The following is a 21424-nucleotide window of genomic DNA, read 5'->3' as shown; positions in this document are numbered from 1 at the left end:
ACGATGTAGTTTAAACTACTCGTTGATCTACGAAGTTTTGTACTATTATAAGATTCTTTAAAACGGTTCAGAAGTTTTTTTTTTTTTTTTAGATTATACATAGTAATAAGAAATTTTCACTTTTAAACCAATTTGTATCAATAATTTACTCCATTTTTAGGAAACTTTTTATGAATTATTTCTCAAAATTACCAAATCCTAGATTTTATCGACTAACAGAATAAAATATTGTAACATCGTTACACAAAAATGTTTTTTAAATATGACAGAAAAAAACAATTCCACTCACAGTCGATACTAATCTAAGATTACACAGAAAACGTATGTTGATTTATAGCAGTTAAAACATCACTTAGCACCGCTCACGCGTAATCAATGTACTGATTACGGATTCAAAACCCGCGCAGTTCAGTACCAGGTGGCACATACCAGTGTATAGGTTACAGAAACTATAGACACCGACTAGGATTACGGACAAAACATTTAATATAATTGGAATAAAAACTTTCTAGTCGATATCGATAATGTAGTTAATATGGTCACATCTCTAATCCATTGGACAGTATTTGTTCCCTATATAAAAATGTTTTATGTTTTAAAAGAAACTTTTTCATTGCATTACGTATGACATTATTTTGAATGCTGTTATTCTGTCATCATCTGATCACTATACGTCTCCAATTGAAGGGTTCGGAGCCTACCCTAAGTTAAGGGTGACTAGGCAATAGTCGAGCAAGCTGGCATAGTGCGGATTAGTTGACTTCACACATATCTTTGAATTTCTTCTCAGATATGTGCAGCATCACGATGTTTTCCTTCAATGTAAGAACGTCGGATAAATATACATATGTAAATCTAAAAACACATTGGTACAAAACGGGATTCGAACCCAGAACCTGGAGATTGCAAGTCAAATGTTATTATATTAAATTAAAAAGTTATAAAACACTTAAAAGTGTACTCTATTTTAAGTACTCTTTAAGGATTCATTTTGAATTTAGTAGTGTCTGTAGTTAACTTACTCTGTGCACAAAGCTATTGTTCGTAGCATTTAATGCTATATGCATACCGCACACCCGAGTTTTAATAAAACATGGTTTGTTTGAACTCGGCTGTTACAAGTGACTTTCGTGTACTATATTTCCCTAAGCCGCGTGTAAACCCGGAAGATATTGGTATTCCAATTGTATTATAATGCTTCCGTTCGGTTTTGTATCGTCATGTACCTTCTTAGAGTGGGCCTCCACTGACACCTGTTCATATACATTTTGTATTCACAGTTTTTTTTAATTAGAGTAGTTTCAGTAATTTGTTTTTGTACAAGGGTTTTTATAATGAAACTTTATGGTTAATGTTTTTTCATACAGTAAACATCCTTTAATCATTAAAATAAGTGACAAATATAAAGGTATGTGTTATGTACCCGCAATTAGAAAATATTAATTGTACCGGGCGCCGCTAACTGCGGCATGTTATATCATTAAAAATGAATCGCATCTATACCGTGTTTCCTTTCGCACCCATACCTAACAGTATGTTACTATCTCTCTCTAAATAATAGTTAATGTTTTTCATGTATAATTGTCCGGTGACGTCACAGACTAGTTTCGGTTTCGGACCCTTCGGGGGTCCATCTTTAGGGCGAGTGTTTGAGAACTTCGCATTCACGTCGCGTCTCGAACTCGTAAGACAATCATACGTGAATTAAGTCGTTCTTTTTTAATTTACTAGCTTTTACTCGCGACTCCGTCCGCGCGGAATAAAAAATAGAAAACGGGGTAAAAATTATCCTATGTCCATTTCCTGGTTCTAAGCTACCTGCTCACCAATTTTCAGTCAAATCGATTCAGCCGTTCTTGAGTTATAATAGTAATAGATAACTAACACAACTTTCTTTTATATATATAGATGTCTGACGAAAGTTTAAACAATTTATTAATGTTTTTCGATTGCGATCTTTAGATATATAAATTTTGAAATAATAGTTAGATAGAATATCGATATCGGCAATAAATAAAGAAAACATTTCGTTACAAAGATACTATATAGAAGAGTACATTGGTAAAGTGGAACGCATACGGCTACGAATGTTAAAACTATCGTTGTGCTGACGAAATAAACGTGTATGTTGCAACCATTGATCAATCGATCAGATCTATGGGTTTATTTTATAAACTACGATGCACACTTGATAAACTAATCTTTAATATAATAGTTTACTAGTTGTCGCCCGCGAATCCGCCCGCGCGGTAATAAAAAAAAACGTAATAGGTACGTAGCTTATGTGTTCTTCCACATTATGTTCTACATCTGAGCTGAATATCATCAAGATCCATTAAGCCGTCTAAATTTTCGCATTTACAATATTAACAAATTAAGTCTAACAACAGTAATTGAAAAATTGAAAAGAATGAACATCTAATATATAAAATTCTCGTGTCACAGTTTTCGTTCCCGTACTCCTCCGAAACGGCTTGACCAATTCTCATGAAATTTTGTGAGCATATTCAGTAGGTCTGAGAATCGGCCAACATCTATTTTTCACTTTTTTTTTTTAACTGCGCGCGGACGGAGTCGCGGGCGACAGCTAGTTACATATAACGCAAATATCATAATTGTTACTTACGACAATTTACGTAAGAGCCATCTTTTTTTTTTAGTTAATAATGAATTTCTTATTTCATTAGTATTGTAATTTCTATTTACATTAAGCTTTAAACCTTGTATCCTTCATCGTACAGTATATTTATCGCTCTGCTAACACTGGTTTATTGGCCATAAGTAATTCACACCTAAAGATATGCCGCCTAAGATGTTAGATCAGCGTAGGTGGTGACAAAATTTTTAACAATTACGTAAGCATTACAACATATACACACTATGTTTTACTTGTTACAAGTTAAACAAATACTACATTTTACATCTTTAGTTTAGTTAAGGTTCAATGTCGCGATATATTTTCATGCTAGTAAAGCTCGCTGTATTAAGGACCATAACACATTGTCACGAAAGCGAAATAGAGTCGAAAGTAACTAAAATGAAAAGCAAAATATCACTTCTAAATCGATATAAATCTGACTTCGTTTAGCTTTCTATTCGCATTCAGTGTGCGAGAGGCATAAAGATCGCGGACATGGAAATCTCCGATACAAAAAAAAAAAACAAATCATTATTTTTCTACGGATTTTGTTTACGATCGTGACTTGTTATAAAGCAGTACAGTCTTCCATCACACTATATCACGACAAGCAATAAGTGGTCATTGCCCTCTATAGGAAGAGATGGTATTCAGGTCAAAAACATCCCGTATTTTACATATCGTTAGTAAAGGGATCAATAAAACATTGGACATTTGCAAATTAATCTTGTTACGTCTTTGATATACCGACGAAACATGTGCTGTTTTGTTTATCACGCGTTATTAAATGTAAAACATCTCTGTGCAATTCGTAATCTCTATTTGAGATTACGGTTTTAATTTTTGAATAAAATTTAACCGTAAATCAAGTGTTAAGAATTTTATATGAAAACTAGCTGTCGCCTGCGACTCCGTCCGCGCGCAGTTAAAAAAAAGAACTAAATTGGGGGGGGGGGGGGGGTTATGAAAAATAGATGTTGGCCGATTCTCAGACCTACTGAATATGCTCACAAAATTTCATGAGAATCGGTCAAGTCGTTTCGGAGGAGTACGGGAACGAAAACTGTGACACGAGAATTTGATATATTAGATTAATAAAAAGATCAGTATTTATGCAATAAAGAGCAACCTTATTTACTTTATAAATGCGAATGTTTGGATGGATGGATGGATGTTTTTTATAATGTATCTACAAAACGACTCAACGAATCTTGATGAAATTTGGCATAAATGTAGAACTTAGTCTGGAAGAACACAATTTTTTTTTAATTCGCATGCTACAGCTAGTCAAATATAAAGCAAAACAAATTACATCAGTCAAATTTTACTAATATAATAAATGCGAATTTTTAGATCGATGGATGTTTGTTTGAAGGTATCTACGGAACGGAACTTATTATGTTATTTTTTAGTTCCGCGCAGACGGAGTCGCGGGCAACACCTTGTATGGTTATATTTCAAATACTCAATAAAACAAAAACCTTTGATAAATCGGTACACATATCTGTATTTTTAAACTTATAAATCTTTCTAAGAAAATGCAACATAAAATAAGAGTGCAAAATTATTTTTAATGCTCCTCAAATAACACAGTGCGCGCAGCAAAATTACATCCCACGTATGAAGCTGATACTAACCAGGTACAGACAGACGAATTATTTGTGTATATTAATGTTCAAGCAAAGCAATTTGTTATCCAGTTTGTATCAACCATTTTTAAAAGATTTAAAACGTTTAAAATAACAGATTATAGTTTTATTTTGTAGGAAAATTTAGAAAATCAAGCCTAATTTTAGTCCTCTTTCCCTTCCCACCCTTTACCTATTAGGAAAGGATGGGAAGGGAAAGTGGATTTGGCGGAAGAGGAACGCAAAGGAAGAGGATATTATATTCTCTTTCTGTACGTCCCCTTCTCCGTTGATTAAAGGTAGGCAACGCGTCTGCATTTGCCGATGTCTATGGGCAACGGTCGCCTCGCTATTTCGGCGAATTTAGGTGCCCGTTTGCTCGTTTGCCACCTTTTGATATAAAAAAAGCAATTGATCAGTACTCTACGATGATGTGGTTTTTAAAAAAGATGTTTTCGCTGCTTATTTCTCTGTTTTATAATAAATAAAAATGCATACGATGTACGAAAAATGTATAATTTATTCGTTCCATCGTCATTTCGTTTCCTACGTTCGTAGCATTATATCACTTGGCGCTTAAATAGTAATCCTTAATAAGAATCAGATTCAGAAGGCAATAGTAAACATAAACATAGTTTCGCCACCCGAGTTCGTGCGCTGTCGGCAGACAGACAAACAAACGCTACGTTTCTCGACGCTTTGTTTGATATTCATACTCGGGTACGGTTAGCAAAAAAATCAACTAACAATAAGATATTTAAGCTATTTTCATTATACTCATCGACCAAGTCCCTGCACGACTCTTGCGAAGAAAGAACTGCCCAACGCATGCGGGCCCTAATGATTAATGAAAATGGTCCTCGTATGTGGGCGCCAATGACTAATAAAACGCCCTTAGGCTATGTTAATATGGTAGGCCTTAAATAGGCATCGCAAGTCCGAGAACCTTAATTTGTAGAAGCCCACCTACACAATCAATGGACCACAGCTATAACATGGAAATCATATAAAAATATTTTTCAATTCTATAATAAACCTTAGTTTTTTAAAAATAGAGTTTATTGTACATTTGTGTTAATACCATGAGACTCAAATAATTATTTTGCTGACCCTACAAGTGTGGCAAAGTAACAATCATCAACATTGTCCGTCTGTTTGTGCAGCAGTTGTGCTCGCAACTTAACTGAAACTTAGCATCCTATAGATACGTGTCTTAATTGACAAGAATAAATTAACATTTATAATTGGTTACAAAAAGTTTAGGAGACAGTCTGGGTAAACAATTTTAAAGCGAGTTTACTTAAAAGAGAAGGAAATCTTCTAAACTATGAGGAGACTTGACCATCTCAAGTACAAGGGTCATAGGTGAATGACTAGGAACTTTAAGATTCAAAATTTATGAACGCTCGATGTTATTTGCAATTTCGCAGCTGGACCTACTGCGTGAGAAAGGACGTAGGGTTGACCCTCGCCCCCTGCATTCTTTTACATGTCCCCGATACCTAAAATTATGTGCTGTGCGAAATTGCTATCTGACGTAAAGTTTGGATGGTACTGTATAAGTACATAGTCAAGAACAAAATACATAAGTTAAGAGAGTAAACCTCACAATGTCATGATATACAAGCTTTTGCCGGCGCCTTCGTCTTCGAAAATTGAAAAAAATATATATTCTACTAATTAACATACAAAATAGCTTTCAAATGACAAAAGAATTTTTGAAAACATTTTTTAAACAGGCAACCCTAAAAACAAGGAACGGATCAATCAAAGCGAGATTGATGTCACATTAAAAAAATCACTTGTTTCATAAGGGCCGAAATCGCTTCCGTGCTAAATCATGCAAATAAACTATTAACCTAAAAACGTCCAGGAACTCGTCTAAAGATGTGAAAGATTCAAAGGATTTTAATCCTTATCGTGTTTATGTTTGGATTTGACGGATTCGCGCAATGAGTAACCACTTGGAAGTTAGTAAAGTGGTGAATTTTACGATCACTTCGCAATGTTATGTTTTGTGGTCGATCCAAAGTACTTTGATGTGGGTTCTTTGTTTTTGTTAAGTTACGTGGTATTTGATACTAAGCGTGGTTTTAAATTGCAATGTTTTTTATTTAAAAATAGCGGTCGCTCGTGACTTCTTCAGCGCAGAATTAAAAAAAAAGTTGCCTATAATATGTATGCATCAGCTACCTTCTCGTTAAAGTTCTGTCAAAATCGATTCAGTCGTTCTGGAGATTACCAGGAACAAACGCGACCACGGACAGATAGACGGACGAAATTTATTTATCATTATCAAAGAATGCAAAACATTTTTACTATTAATTCGTTCATGCTTGTTTCATCTGACTTTGAAGATAAGTCCTAAGCAATATTTGGTATTTATTAAGTACGTTTAAAATTAATAACAGCGCCATCTAACAATTAAAACTCAAAAAAACAATAATTAAACTAAAAACGTGGTGTAAAATAATTTTTAATTTCTTAATATTTTTTAAGTCCCTAAAAATGATAACTGGCCATATAAAGGTTGGTTTACATTAAAACTCGAAACCATTTTACAGTTTACAGCAAATCTCAAGACTTTCAGTATATATTAAGCTTTACTAAAACATCAGATTTGAATTCCTGACGTCATTTGAAATGAGAAACATAATCAAGTATGAGAATTGTAGCGTCGTAAATTGAATTGAATACGAGCTTACTCTTCAGATATTCTTAGAATTTATTTCAGAATTATGTATCTGTTTTGGTTAATTAATTTTTTTTACTGTTTATAGTGTACACAACTCACGCTTGTAACCCAGAGGGGTAGGCAGAGATCACATTTAATGTGGCCAAATGAACCTCCGCAATCCACTTTTCGCCTTTTCGTGAAACGGAACGTGACGTGTGGCGAGTCGCGGCACCGTCTTTTTCTCCCGTGAATTCACACATATCTTTGAAATTTCTTTTTCGCTATGTGCAGGTTGTATCACGTTGTTTTCCTTCACCGTAAGAATGTCGGTTAAATGTACATATATGTAGATCGAAAAACATATAGTGTAATAATTACTATTAAATTGTTTGTAAACGAGAGTCATTTTGGCAAAATATGTCTATTTTCCATTAGATCGACGTTGGACATTAAATTTAAGCGGAAAATAATGTTTATATCAGGTAGGTTAATTGTCTTTTGAACTTCTCAGAACTGGAAAAGCGAGAAATATTTATAAGCGAGAGTCATTGTTCAATCCCGACGGACGACCTCTATAAGCGAGAAATTCGGGTTAGAGAGATACCTCCATAAGCGAGAAATTCGGGTTAAAGAGATACCATAAGCGAGAAAAATTATCGCGTTCTCTTGGACTCTCGGTTATCCAGATCATAAAGAAGGGTAAATGGAAAATATGGACGGACTTTTAAATACAAAATATGTGATTTTAATTTGTAATTTCAGTAAACTATAGTTATATTTCAGCTTCTAACCTACGGTATGTAATTTGCCTTTCAATGTTAAACACCTGGATGTTCTGAACATTTTGTTTTCAATCAAAAATCAGTACATTATAGCATTTTGCATTGAAAACTTTTAATATTATTTTGAATCTTGTGCTATATGAATTAAAGTTTAATTTTGCTTGTTATTTTATACAGTCTATGAAAACTGGCATTTCATAGACTCTTTGTATGCAAAACTAACACGGATCTAAACAGTGTTTATGACGTATTGTACAGTAAATGGTGAATAAAATTATTAGTATTATATTCATGGGTTCAGTTGACTTTAATAGGATTTAATAAAAGGTTGTTTGTAGAAGTAATAGCTTTTAATAAGTGTAGTTCAAGGAATATACATAATTTTTTAAGTTGAGAATTAAAAACAGTTCTTTTATTATTTTATTATGTTTGTTTTTATCAACAGATGGCGTTATTAAAATAAATACAAAAATTAAAATATTAACATCAAAGGGCGACAGCTAGTAACTTTATAATTTCTTTATCTATATATATCTATATATATAAAAGAAAGTCGTGTTAGTTACACTATGTATAACTCAAGAACGGCTGAATTGATTTGACTGAAAATTGGTGGGCAGGTAGCTTAGAACCAGGAAACGGACATAGGATAATTTTTACCCCGTTTTCTATTTTTTATTCCGCGCGGACGGAGTCGCGGGTAAAAGCTAGTCTATATATATAAAAGAAAGTCGTGTTAGTTACACTATTTATAACTCAACAACGGCTGAATCGATTTGACTGAAAATTGGTAGGCAGGTAGCTTAGAACCAGGAAACGGACATAGGATAATTTTTACCCCGTTTTCTATTTTTTATTCCGCGCGGACGGAGTCGCGGGTAAAAGCTAGTCTATATATATAAAAGAAAGTCGTGTTAGTTACACTATTTATAACTCAACAACGGCTGAATCGATTTGACTGAAAATTGGTAGGCGGGTAGCTTAGAACCAGGAAACGGACATAGGATAATTTTTACCCCGTTTTCTATTTTTTATTCCGCGCGGACGGAGTCGCGGGTAAAAGCTAGTCTATATATATAAAAGAAAGTCGTGTTAGTTACACTATTTATAACTCAACAACGGCTGAATCGATTTGACTGAAAATTGGTAGGCAGGTAGCTTAGAACCAGGAAACGGACATAGGATAATTTTTACCCCGTTTTCTATTTTTTATTCCGCGCGGACGGAGTCGCGGGTAAAAGCTAGTCTATATATATAAAAGAAAGTCGTGTTAGTTACACTATTTATAACTCAACAACGGCTGAATCGATTTGACTGAAAATTGGTAGGCAGGTAGCTTAGAACCAGGAAACGGACATAGGATAATTTTTACCCCGTTTTCTATTTTTTATTCCGCGCGGATGGATTCGCGGGTAAAAGCTAGTACAAAATAGTATAAGAAAATTAATACACATATATACGAGTAAACATATTGAACAACTTCATTTAATTTTGAATCATCAAAATTACTTTTACGAAAATGCATGATAGCGCTTTGAGGCAAGAAACTTGTTCCCTTCTCTAATAAAATGATTTTTCTCTCTAAGACTTGTTTAAATTGTTAAAAACTAATATTTAACTATTAAATTTACTTTATTGTAGACCATTTTCTATTACATTTAGTTACGTCTAACTGCTAATTATAATTTAACGAACATATTTATACCACTAACTATGATCTAAAGGCTATTTCTATAAGATTTAATTTTATAACCTAACAAAGGTATAACGGGAATGATATTGGATATGTAATTAAAATTGAGATTTACAACTTAATCGTCAATAAATTCTTTGGAAAGTTATTTTATGTCTAACGGTTAACTTAAAGTAATTTATTTTGCTTAACACTCAAGTTATATACATGTAGAAAACTTAATCGCGTAAATCTTACTAATATTTTAAACTAGCTTTTACCCGCGACTCCGTCCGCGCGGAATAAAAAATAGAAAACGGGGTAAAAATTATCCTTTGTCCGTTTCCTGGTTCTAAGCTACTTGCCCACCAATTTTCAGTCAAATCGATTCAGCCGTTCTTGAGTTATAAATAGTGTAACTAACACGACTTTCTTTTATATATGTAGATGGGAATGTTTAGATGAATGGATGGATGTTTGTTAGAAGGTAACGGCTCAATGGTTCTCGTTGTAATTTTGTATGGATATAAAACATAGTCTGAAATATAACGTAGGCTACTAAGGAAGTTTTTTTTTTAATTCTCCGCGGATGAATTCCAAGCAAAAGCTACTCATTATATAAATACTTGAAGAACATGTCGATGATTTGTTTTACAGTAAAAAGTAATTTGTTTTACAGTTTAATCTATTTTAAATTAATTATAGATATAAACAAATATATTAAAGTCCCATGATAAGTTCAATGAACTTCAAAATTGTCTGAGCTGAATTCTTCGAACTTATGCCAAGTAGTACGAAAAACGACGAATTTGGTCTCGGAGATAATTTCAAATTAATACGACCACTGCTTCAAGAAGCAAGCGTACCTCTTTCTCATAGGCTTTGTAAATCCATGGACAACGACGCTCAAAGTTTTCCCGCTGCTAATTGGCCCTTTGTCTTTTAAAAAAAACAAACTCTATAATATCTCTGATTTATTCTACAGACTTAAAAATATGCAACTAATTGTTTCTGTTAAAACTTCACTATCGTTTCATATAACACTGTATTTTAGTTAATTAAAAAAAACAAATAACAGATCTGTTGGTGTTATTCGCAGCGACTATAAATATAGCTGACTGTCTGTTTATTTTTGTGTCTGTGCGTTCCGTTCTAAATGATCTCCGTCTCGGCCAGATAAAGTTAAAATATTCATTTATAAAAATAATGTTAACTTTAAACATCGGTACAACATACTACCAATATCGAAATTTAATATAATATTTGTTTTCTTCCCACACAAGACACCACAGACGATTGCAAAAACACTTGAGTAGTTTTAATTCCTTTGTCCCTTTAACAAATACAATTTAAACTGATCGTCTTCTGTCTAAGATCATGCCAAAACATCCATTTTTCCGTACCTTAGGAACTGGAGTGTTCACGTTTTGTTTTCTTTCCAAAGATTATGAATTACTTATGTGTTTTCTTTTGTCTCCAGGTGCTCTAATAGGCGGTATACTGGGCGGTGTGGTGATGAGATACGGTCGCCGTAGTATACTCCTAGCAGCTGCTCTACCGTATACTCTCGCTTGGGTAGCTACTGCTTTTTCTACCAGCGTTGATATGATCTCCGCGACGTCCTTCTGCGGCGGTATGCTCGTCTGCTGTATAACTATGATCACTCAGGTCGGTATTACTGTATCACTCGATATTACCATGATTAGGTACTGATTTATATTACTACTAGCTGTCGCTCGCGACTCCGTCCGCGCGCAGTTAAAAAAAAAAGCAAAATGAAAAATAGATGTTGGCCGATTCTCAGACCTACTGAATATGCTCACAAAATTTCATGAGAATCGGTCAAGCCGTTTCGGAGGAGTATGGCAACGAAAACTGTGACACGAGAATTTTATATATTAGGTCCTTACATATGAAATTGGCGTTTTTCGTACTGGCCACTTTAATCACGAATTTCTCCTCTTTGGTAAGGAATTCCAAATTCAAATTTGTACAGCTATAGACTCATGTATTTGTGGTTGGATGACCGTCATTCATTTGTTTTTTTTCTTCTGTTTTTTTCTGTTTGCGTCACTCATTTTACAAAATGGAAAACTTAAAATATCGCATTATTTACGAGTACGAGTTCCGCCGTGGCACTAGTGCTGCGGAAACGACTCGAAGGGTGAATGATGTGTATGGCGGTCGTGTTGCAAAAGAAAACACAGTTTGTTTTTGGTTCCAACGTTTTCGTTCTGGAAATTTCGATCTGCAGAACAAGCCCCGTGGACGGCCTGAGACTCAAGTTGATAATGAAGAGTTGAAGGCTATTGTGGAAGCGGATCCATCGCAAACCACGTCCGAGTTAGCTGCAGGCTGCGATGTTAGTGATAAAACTGTTTTAATTCACTTGAAGCAAATTGGGAAGATTAAAAAGCTTGAAAGGTGGGTACCTCACGAATTGACTGAAGCAAACCGGCAAACGCGCGTCGACTGTTGCGTTACATTACTAAACCGGCACAATAATGAAGGTATTTTAAACCGAATCATTACCTGTGATGAAAAATGGGTTCTTTACGATAATCGAAAGCGCTCAGCGCAATGGTTGGATCCTGGCCAGCCAGCCAAATCCTGCCCCAAGCGAAAATTAACCCCAAAAAAGTTACTTGTAAGCGTTTGGTGGACTAGTGCCGGTATTGTTCATTACAGTTTTCTCAAATCTGGCCAGACTATTACGGCTGATGTCTATTGTCAGCAATTGCAAACCATGATGGAAAAGCTAGCGGCTAAACAACCTAGGCTGGTCAATCGCTCCACGCCACTGCTGCTTCACGACAACGCTAGACCACACACTGCGCAACAGACGGCTACTAAATTAGAAGAGCTTCAATTGGAAAGTCTAAGACATCCTCCTTACTCCCCGGACCTTGCTCCAACAGATTACCATTTTTTTCGAAATCTGGATAACTTCTTGCAAGGGAAAAAATTCAACTCCGATGGGGCAGTCCAAATCGCCTTCAAAGATTTTATTGATTCCCGTCCGACTGATTTTTTTAGTAAAGGGATCAATGAACTACCTATGAGATGGCAAAAGTGCATAGAAAATAATGGTTCATACTTTGATTAATTAAATATATTATATTAAAAAATATTCGACTTTATGTTCCTCCCATACAAAACGCCAATTTCATATGTAAGGACCTAATATTAGAAGATACTCGTTCAGACATTGTATTTGGACATAATAGTAATAATATTTTGGCGCTATTTTCTTTCCGTTGCGACTTAGGCTTTTTTTAAGAAGCGAACGTATCACCTTCCCAAAGACCCGCAAAGCATTTGCAGTTCCTCTAGTATAATAGATGTCTATGGGTGTCGATGATCACCTTGGTGTTCCTGGTGATCGTTGGCCACCTTATCTTATATAAAAAAATAAACAGATTTAGTGTGGGTTTCCTTTCGTCAGTTTTATTAGGCATATTTTTCCATGTGTTTAAATTTTTTTTAACGTAATCAACTAAAATACTTGCCATGTTTAAATATTTATTAAAAAACAATGTAATTAATTGTGCGGCTCGGCTGCTGCGTCCAGTATCTGCATGAATGCTTTTAGTACTATTTTCATAGAGTTATAAATTCATAGACAGGACAAAATAATTTGTACACTAATTTTAAATTGTACTTTATTATTTGTATTTTATGACTATATTTTACTCCATCCAAGTTATAATGACTTTATTAATGGTTTACTTTGTAAATAAGCAATACAACTATTTAATAGAAAATGGTTTTTTTTGTATAAACTAAGTGACGTATTTAGTTAATTAATACCTAAAATAAAGACTAACAAGTTTATAACTATTTTAATCTATGTAGTTCTTGCTACAAATACAGTAATCTTACTAATATTATAATTGTGAATGTTTAGATTTATGGATGGATGGATGTTTGAAGATATCTTCGGAATGGCTCAACGGATCTTGATGAAATTTGGCACAGATGTAGAACATAGTCTGGAAGAACATATAGGCTTACTAAGTTTTTTTTTTGCGCGGACGGAGTTTGCGGTCGACAGCTAGTGTCTAATAAAAACTGTTAACTTGTTCATTGTTAATTGCGTATTGTTTATAATTAGTATCATAAATAAAAAAATAAGATGTACACATTAATTTCAATCGATCACACGGTTTACAATATCTGTGGAAAAAATCCTCACTCACTTATTTCAGTAAAGTTGACAATCGTATGGGAGTCATAACAGTGAACTATGAACAAATGGTTACGGTTGAATCTTAAGAGGTTGTTTTGTAGTCCCTCTTGCATTCTCACGGCGACACAAAAACGTGAAAGCGTATACAGAGCCTTAGCTCCTTACACAATACAGAGTACAACGGTCTTATGAGAAGTTAAAACGTTGCTTAGGATGTAAGAAGTAGTTACAATAGCTTTATCGTTGAATATTTTGTTTTGTTTTAAATGGTAGAAATGATAGGCCGCAACAATCGGTGCAATATTACGAACTCACAGAAGACAGAGTAATTGTTCTGCGTCTCATCCGATGAGTATAGTGTTACCCTTTATTAAATAGACTGGCTATAAAACGTTGTATTTTGTGCTTATTTGATTTTCGCCATTTTGGCACTGACGGTACCGGTTTGTAGCGGTGATGTGGATCCGAATAATAATACAGTTAAAATTAAGTGTCAGGTAATATCAAGAGGCGTGTTTAAATCGGAATAAAGCAAAAGCTGTCGTTTCCAAGCAACCTCCTATCCATTTATAGCGATCAATGAGTGTTACTGCCATCTATTTTTTGAGATATGAAACAAAAATACGAAGAAGATTAAGAACAAGATCTGTCTATTTAATTAATAGCTCTAGGACTTTAGCAATTCATTTGAAAAATTAGTATTTGTTGGGACATGGCTATATATTTTAACTTTGTCTGTCACTTCTGCAATCTTTAAGAAAATTAAATTTATATAAGACATGTCTAATAGATTTCTATATCTATGATATCTACGTACACAGCCTTGGCCTGTACATGTTACAATGAAAATGTCCGCAGAAAACATTCAGAAAGCGAATGAGTAAATGAGAGAGGAAATGTGAAACAAAGACCGCGGTTCAATAACAAAGACCACGGTTCGATAACAAAGACCACGGTCCAATAAAATAGAATAATAAACCTATCTAAATAAAAAGAATTGCCTTTACATTGAAAGAGCATCTTTAAAGTAATATTTCTAACTTCTTTTATGAAATGCTTTTCATATTAATTGTAAAATATATTACTAATTTTATAAATGTGAATGTTTTGATGGATGTTTATTTGAAGGTATCTTCGGAACGGCTCAACGGATCTCGATGAAATTTGACATAGACGTAGAACATAGTTTGGGAGTCGTGGCCAAAAGATAGTCAGAAATAAAGCTATATTGTTATAGTGTGTACTTAGTTAATTTTTTTAAAATAATACTATGAAAAATATCAAGTTCTTTGCAGAGTTCCTATACGATTAAGAAATACTACGACGCTATGACGTCATCATTTTCTTTATTCATTTGTTTGTAAAATAATAACATTGTTTTTATGAACTATAGTATATTTAAAACAGAAATAACAACTTCTTTTGTATTATTTAGTTGTATAGGAGAATGAAACGAATCCATTTTAAGAATGTCTTTTATTTAAATTTGACAAACAGACTTGCAAACAATAAAATTCTAAATTAATATAATCAGCGTACAGCGAAAATAATTTGGTAAAAACATACACAGCGCGTATTTTTCACGGAACACTTATTTATAAATCAAAATCTTGTATTGAAAGCTCTGAATAATATATTTTTAACCAAACAATACATAAAATTATGTTAAAAATGCAGGCAAAGTTAACTTTTCTTGCAAAATGTTTAAACTAGATGGCGCTGTTGTCAATTATAAATTGAGCATTAATATGCTACATCTTGAATTGAAGGTCACAAACTTGAAAAATATCAGTACACAATAAGCGTCACTGTCGTATTAATATTAAAGTTTTTCTATTTACCTATTTACTATGTTTCCTGTTTTCCTATTTACTATATAACTTAACTTATATTATGTTTTTTATTGTCCTCAGGTATATATCACAGAGATAGCCGTACCAGAAATAAGAGGATGTCTCAGCTCAGTGTCAAAAATATTGAGCCAAATAGGAATTCTCATCTCTTATTCACTCGGAGCATACCTGAATTGGCAACAGCTGGCATTTGTGGTAGCAACAGCGCCGATACTTCTCTTCCTAGCTCTCCTCTTCATCCCTGAAACTCCTTCTTCTCTTTTCCTCAGAGGGAAAGAGGAAGAAGCGGCAGATTCTTTACAATGGCTACGAGGACCTGACTCCGATATTAGACAGGAGTTAGCTACGATCAGAACAAATATACTAGCAAGTAAGCAGTACCATAATGGTAGGGCAGGAAAGTTGAAAGTACTGCTATCAAAAAGGTTGACTAGACCTGTTCTGATAACATGCGGATTGATGTTCTTTCAAAGATTTACTGGTGCTCATGTTTTTAGTTTCTACGCTGTGCCTATGTTTAAAAAGACCTTTAGAATGATGAATCCTCATGGAGGAGCAATCGCTACTAGTGCGGTCCAACTTTTAGCTTCCTGTTTATCAGGAATGCTTATAGATAATGTTGGAAGATTGCCTTTACTAATGATAAGTGGAGTAATGATGTCTATAGCTTTAGCTGGTTATGGTTCTTACGCGTATTATATGACAATCTTTATGAATTCAACTGATCTTACACAAACAGAACCAGGTGCGTACGATTGGATTCCTTTAATCTGTGTGTTAACTTTTACCATTGCATTTTCATTGGGTATAAGTCCAATATCTTCTTTATTGATTGGAGAATTATTTCCTTTGGAATATAGAAGTACAGGCAGTGCTTTAGCGACTAGTTTTAGCCATTTATGTGGCTTTGTTAATGTTAAAACAGCAGCTGATATACAAGATCATATAGGATTGTATGGTCTTTTCTGGTTGTATGCTGGCATATCTGTTCTTTGTCTACTCTTCGTAGTTCTTTTTGTACCAGAGACTAAAGGTAGAGAGATTGACGAAATGGATCCTAAATATGTTGAATCTTTGTGCATCAATCGATAGTAGATTTAGCTGGTTTTTTAAAGGTATAGACTGATTTTCTTTTACGTGGAAGACGAGTTAATTAAACACACTTTGTATGGCAGTAGGAAGTGGGAGCGTTTTTTTACAGTATTATTTGTTAAGCGTAGATGTTTCGAGATTTCAGTGCCTTATATTAATGTTGAAAAGTTCCTTGTTATAATTAATATCAAAAATTAATAAAAGAAAATTTGCTGCTAAATAATTATAAGGAGATGAAAAATGAAATTTTGTTTCTTTCGATTTATCTATCAATATTGTGAAAAGGATATTTTTAACATCTTAATATTTAGCTAATAAATATTTATTAAATGTAAATATAATCTAGTATTGTAGATAATTGTTAACAGTATTGTTTGTCAAGTTTAAGGTTTTATGACGGCTATAAAATTAATTATATACATCACAAATAATCTAAAAGGTGCTAATTATTCATTTATAATAGTAAATAAATAAATAGAATTTATATAAATTACAAAAAAATACATATGTATTTGTATACAAAAAAATTATATCGTGGCTTGCAACTGCAGATTATATATACAAAAATCTTTTTATATAATATACTTTGTTAAGTATTTTTCTGTTTGCCTATAATAGACCAAAATTATTTAAATATTTGTAAATAAACGAATAAAATTATTTCTGGTGCTAAATGGTGCCTTATCTGTCTAGATTTTTATATAAAGAATTACCTAGTGAATGTTGTAAATAAATATATTTATAAGTGTCAAACTTAGTTTATAAGATTAAATCCCTGCTTATGTCTAACCGTGGGTTTCTGAGACCATTAGCTATGTATAAAACATATCTAGGTCAAAATATCTTTTGATAAAACAGAGATAAGATATTTTAAACGATGACTTTGGTCTTAGAAACCCACAGTAAAGGAACCTGAAGAGTGAATTCAGCTATGACGGCTGATAGAGATGTACGGAAGGGTAATCTTTGCTGACACTGTGGAGGAAAAAGTGCAGGCTGATAAATATATATAATTGTATATATATTAGTGTAAATAATATTATGTATTTATGTAGTAATAACATGAATGTTGCCATAAGTTAATCTAACAACAACTGATATATGTATTTTATTGCTGTACTTAAAAAATGGTGATTTTAAGTCTTAATAAAAAATTTTTTTGAACGTAACATGTATTTTTTAAACCAATTCCTATGAAATATATAAGAAATAATTACTTAAGAAATCAATAAACCGACAGTATAGTTCTTTTCAAATATCTTAGCGGCTCAAAGTAGCGCTGCGCAGTGCTTGCCTTCCGCAGCTGCTCGCACGACGTTAACAGCTGCCAAGATATCAGAAAACTATACCACAGTCAGTCTAGGTAAGAATACGTATACAATACCTATTCAAAATGGGACAAGTCATTCATTATTATACTAGGTCTAATATAGACATTAAAAGAAAATCATCTTCAGCGCACTATAAGTCCCCACTGAGGGGCTCGGAGCCTACACTAAGTTAAAGGTGACTAGGGCATAGTCAACCATGCTGGCCTAGCGCGAGTTGTTTGACTTCACATATATCTTTTAATTCTAGAGAAGAATAGTAGAGAAAATATTATCAAAGCAATAATGACATTCTAAGTTTTGAAACCTCTCCATAAAAGAGATAGATAATAACTATCTGATCAAAGCAAAGATTAATTTGTATAAAAACTCATCCATGACCAAGTTCACACAATTAGTGATGTTCATATATGTCACACAATAGAACCAGGAAGCGACTTACTCTTTGTTCACTCCATTGTCAATGTTCCACAGACCATGCGCACGCGCAATATGGTCTTTGTATGATTGAGTAATGTACCTCGATAAAGGAACAAAAAAAGTCGTAAACATTTGGGAAAATATGTGCAGAAAATGAATTTTTGTCCCTAAAAAACGGCAAGCATTAAGAGTCCGAATATTTTTACATATCATCCAAAGTAGAATATTTTAAGCAATCAGCCTGATTTTATTCCTGTTCAATGTGTTATGAGAGTTTAAGAGATTTTAAAAACATTTGTTTCAATTGAAGCGCCTTGCTATTTATAATAGCAAACATTTTTTTGTGTCATAGAATATTTTTTTTTGGCGTTTTAATATTTTTGAAAAATCTTTTAACTGTGGATTCTTAAAACATGAATAAAAAAATTTCATTAATACAAAACCATAAACAATCGTAATATATAAATACAATTTGTGAATAAAAATCTTTACATCCATTGAAGCTTTAAAGCTTAGCAGGAGTAAAATGACATCGCAAGTTGTTCCGCTCTACTAACGAGCAGTGTGCATCGCCCGAGGCACCTACAACACGTGCTGCACACGAGATGATATATTTGAAGATAAATCTGGACATTGTTCATTTAACTGTGACTTTCCACTACCAAATATCTTCACAAAAATATGGCATCTAATTTTCTTTTAATAAATAAGAATTAAAAATATGTTAATGGTGAATAAGTTTCCAAAAAACAACGATTTCATTTTAATCATAACAGCAACATAATATACCTATATTAATGTATATGAAGAACTGGCCGCTAACCTTCGCTAGTCGGAAAGGCACCTCAAGAAAAAGAATGTACTGAAAAATCTGTTCAACACACAGTGATATGTTAGTCTACACAAATATCATATCAATAGACAATGTCATGTCTTGGCGACTCGAAACATTGTAAGAGTCGCTGCGCAGAATATTTGGTGTAGGGGGTAATACGTGGGGAAGGCACTGCACACTGCCCATATTACCTAGAGCTGCCAAGATATTTGAATAGACGTATACGTTCAGAATTGTGCGCCAAATTAAAAAACGAAATTAATAACATTGTAACACATACCCTGCGAAGCTACAAATCACAATCGTTTACTCGTAGAGTCAGGAAAAACTACTTAGAGAATATTTTTTTTTAACATTCCGATATTTTTATACTTTCAACCCCAATTTTCGTACACTAGAATAGTAATCAGTATTTTGTTACGAAGAACTTTAATACTTTAATTTAATGCTCTCCTAAATCCTATTTGTTATAAAACATATCTCTAAATATATCTTCAGATAATAACTCTCATGTGCGTACCAATCAATAGATTGGTACTGTGAAGCGACAAATAGATGTATTCGCAATAAGTGCGAATGAGATGGAATATAAAATGTAACGTACAATATTTACCTCGGGATGCAACCATTACAGGGAGGAAGGCAAATAGAGGGGGTAAAAGGAGGGTTTTTTGCTTTTTCTGTCCAATTACCGTTTCGTTTGGAGTGAGATTTATTTCCAATGCATATTGATTTTAACTGCTTAACTCTATTAAAGGTAAAAGAAAGTTGTTAATTTTTTTATAATAATAAACCGTCGGGAGACATTAATTTATTTTTCTTTATATCATAAGGTGGCAAACGGCAGCGGCCACTTGAACACGCCTAAATAGCAAAGCAACTTCTGCCCATAGACATTCGTAATTGCAGATGAGTTGCCTACCTTTAACCGACATAGGACGCACAGAAAGAGGATATATCCCCTTCCTATGCGTCCCTTCGGTCGTCAAAATTCACGTCCCCTTCCCATCCCCACCTTATAAAAGGATAAGAAGAGAAAGACGATATTCTGTAAGTATACGTGTTGTATGACCTCTCTCCTTCAAAATTTATCACGCATTTAACATCGCAGGTTAAAAAAAAAAGCAATCTGGCAAAAAAAAGTAGTATGATTCGCCCATGTAATGTTTGAATAAATTACAATTCGTTTGTATGCAGTAAAAAAAAGTGTGCGTTGGCCGGGAATCGAACCCGGATCAACTGCTTGGAAGGCAACTATGCTGACCATTACACCACCAACGCCGGTATTTAATACACCAAAGATACATCATAGAAATTATTGCATTTTGCATTAAAATTACACAATAGAATAATTAAAACATAACATAAAGTACTAAAACATTTATTTATCTGTATTTCATCATAGAAAATGAGAGGATGTTTATACAAGTTTTTGCCAATGTAAATCTAAAGATTAGATGTCAGTCAAAGTAATAGACTAGTGTAAGGACCTTCGTACACAAGAAAACTTCCAAATCGCAGTTGCGCAATGATTACAATCGCTAAGCGACAGTATCGCGACTTCGTACACAGCGCGCGTCGCTGACATTACTATATGTCATCGCTAAAGATTCACTCGCAACGTATATATCAAGATCGTCATGAGAAATATCTACAATTTTAAAGATGGCGCAGCAAATCAATACAGTTGACATGTATTCGGTTTTATACTGACCGAATAGACGACGCGCGTCGACGATTCAACGTTGTTTGTACGGAGCGCGCAACGTAATTCTCGCGACGCAACTATACAATATTAGTTTCGATGATTTACGTCTTGTGTACTAAGAGCTTTAGGCTTTAGACAAATAAACAGATGTTTAGTCGTGGAATATTAAATTATGAATAATATACATTTATAAGTACCGCTTACGCAGAAAAGTTTGATCACGATCTTGAATTTAATTCATAGGAATTCCTTTTACTATTTGTATAGATCACGACCAAGATTTTGTTTGAATACAACTTGAAAGGATAAATTTAAATAAATATATAGTAAATATAATGAAATGTGAATGTATCTCAAATATTTCATATATTTAATGTATATAATTTTACTTTTTACTTATGTTATAAATGAGAAAGTTTGTATGTATGGATATATTACACCGTGATTCTACAACGACTAAACTGATCTGGATGAAATTGGGATTTTTTTATTGTAATAATACGAAGTCGCGGGAGACATCCAGGCATAAGCAAAAACAAGCACTAATGTCTTTATTATGGACTAGCTGTCGCCCGCGACTCCGTCCGCGCGGAATTAAAATA

General features: G+C 33.7%; 1 protein-coding gene and 1 non-coding gene across 3 annotated transcripts in view; one reads left to right on the top strand and one right to left on the bottom strand.

Moving 5' to 3' along the window:
* LOC106709816 (facilitated trehalose transporter Tret1) overlaps positions 1-16758 on the top strand; it is a 62106-nt gene extending 45348 nt beyond the window's left edge. For both annotated transcript variants that reach the window (XM_045684212.1, XM_045684213.1), the window contains exons 4-5: positions 10878-11065; positions 15500-16758. In XM_045684212.1, coding sequence (XP_045540168.1) covers positions 10878-11065; positions 15500-16531 — 1220 coding nt within the window. In that variant the 3' untranslated portion in view covers positions 16532-16758. The remainder of the gene's footprint in view (positions 1-10877; positions 11066-15499) is intronic.
* A 3565-nt stretch (positions 16759-20323) lies between these two features.
* On the bottom strand, positions 20324-20395 carry Trnag-ucc. The gene has a single exon. It is a non-coding gene; the product is annotated as a tRNA-Gly (tRNA).
* Positions 20396-21424: the final 1029 nt, after the last annotated feature.

Source organism: Papilio machaon, chromosome 25 (genome assembly GCF_912999745.1).
Source record: "Papilio machaon chromosome 25, ilPapMach1.1, whole genome shotgun sequence".
In the NCBI taxonomy this organism is placed as follows: Eukaryota; Metazoa; Arthropoda; class Insecta; order Lepidoptera; family Papilionidae; genus Papilio; species Papilio machaon.
The sequence above is the reverse complement of the archived record's forward strand: the minus strand, read 5'-3'. Positions and strand labels throughout refer to the sequence as shown.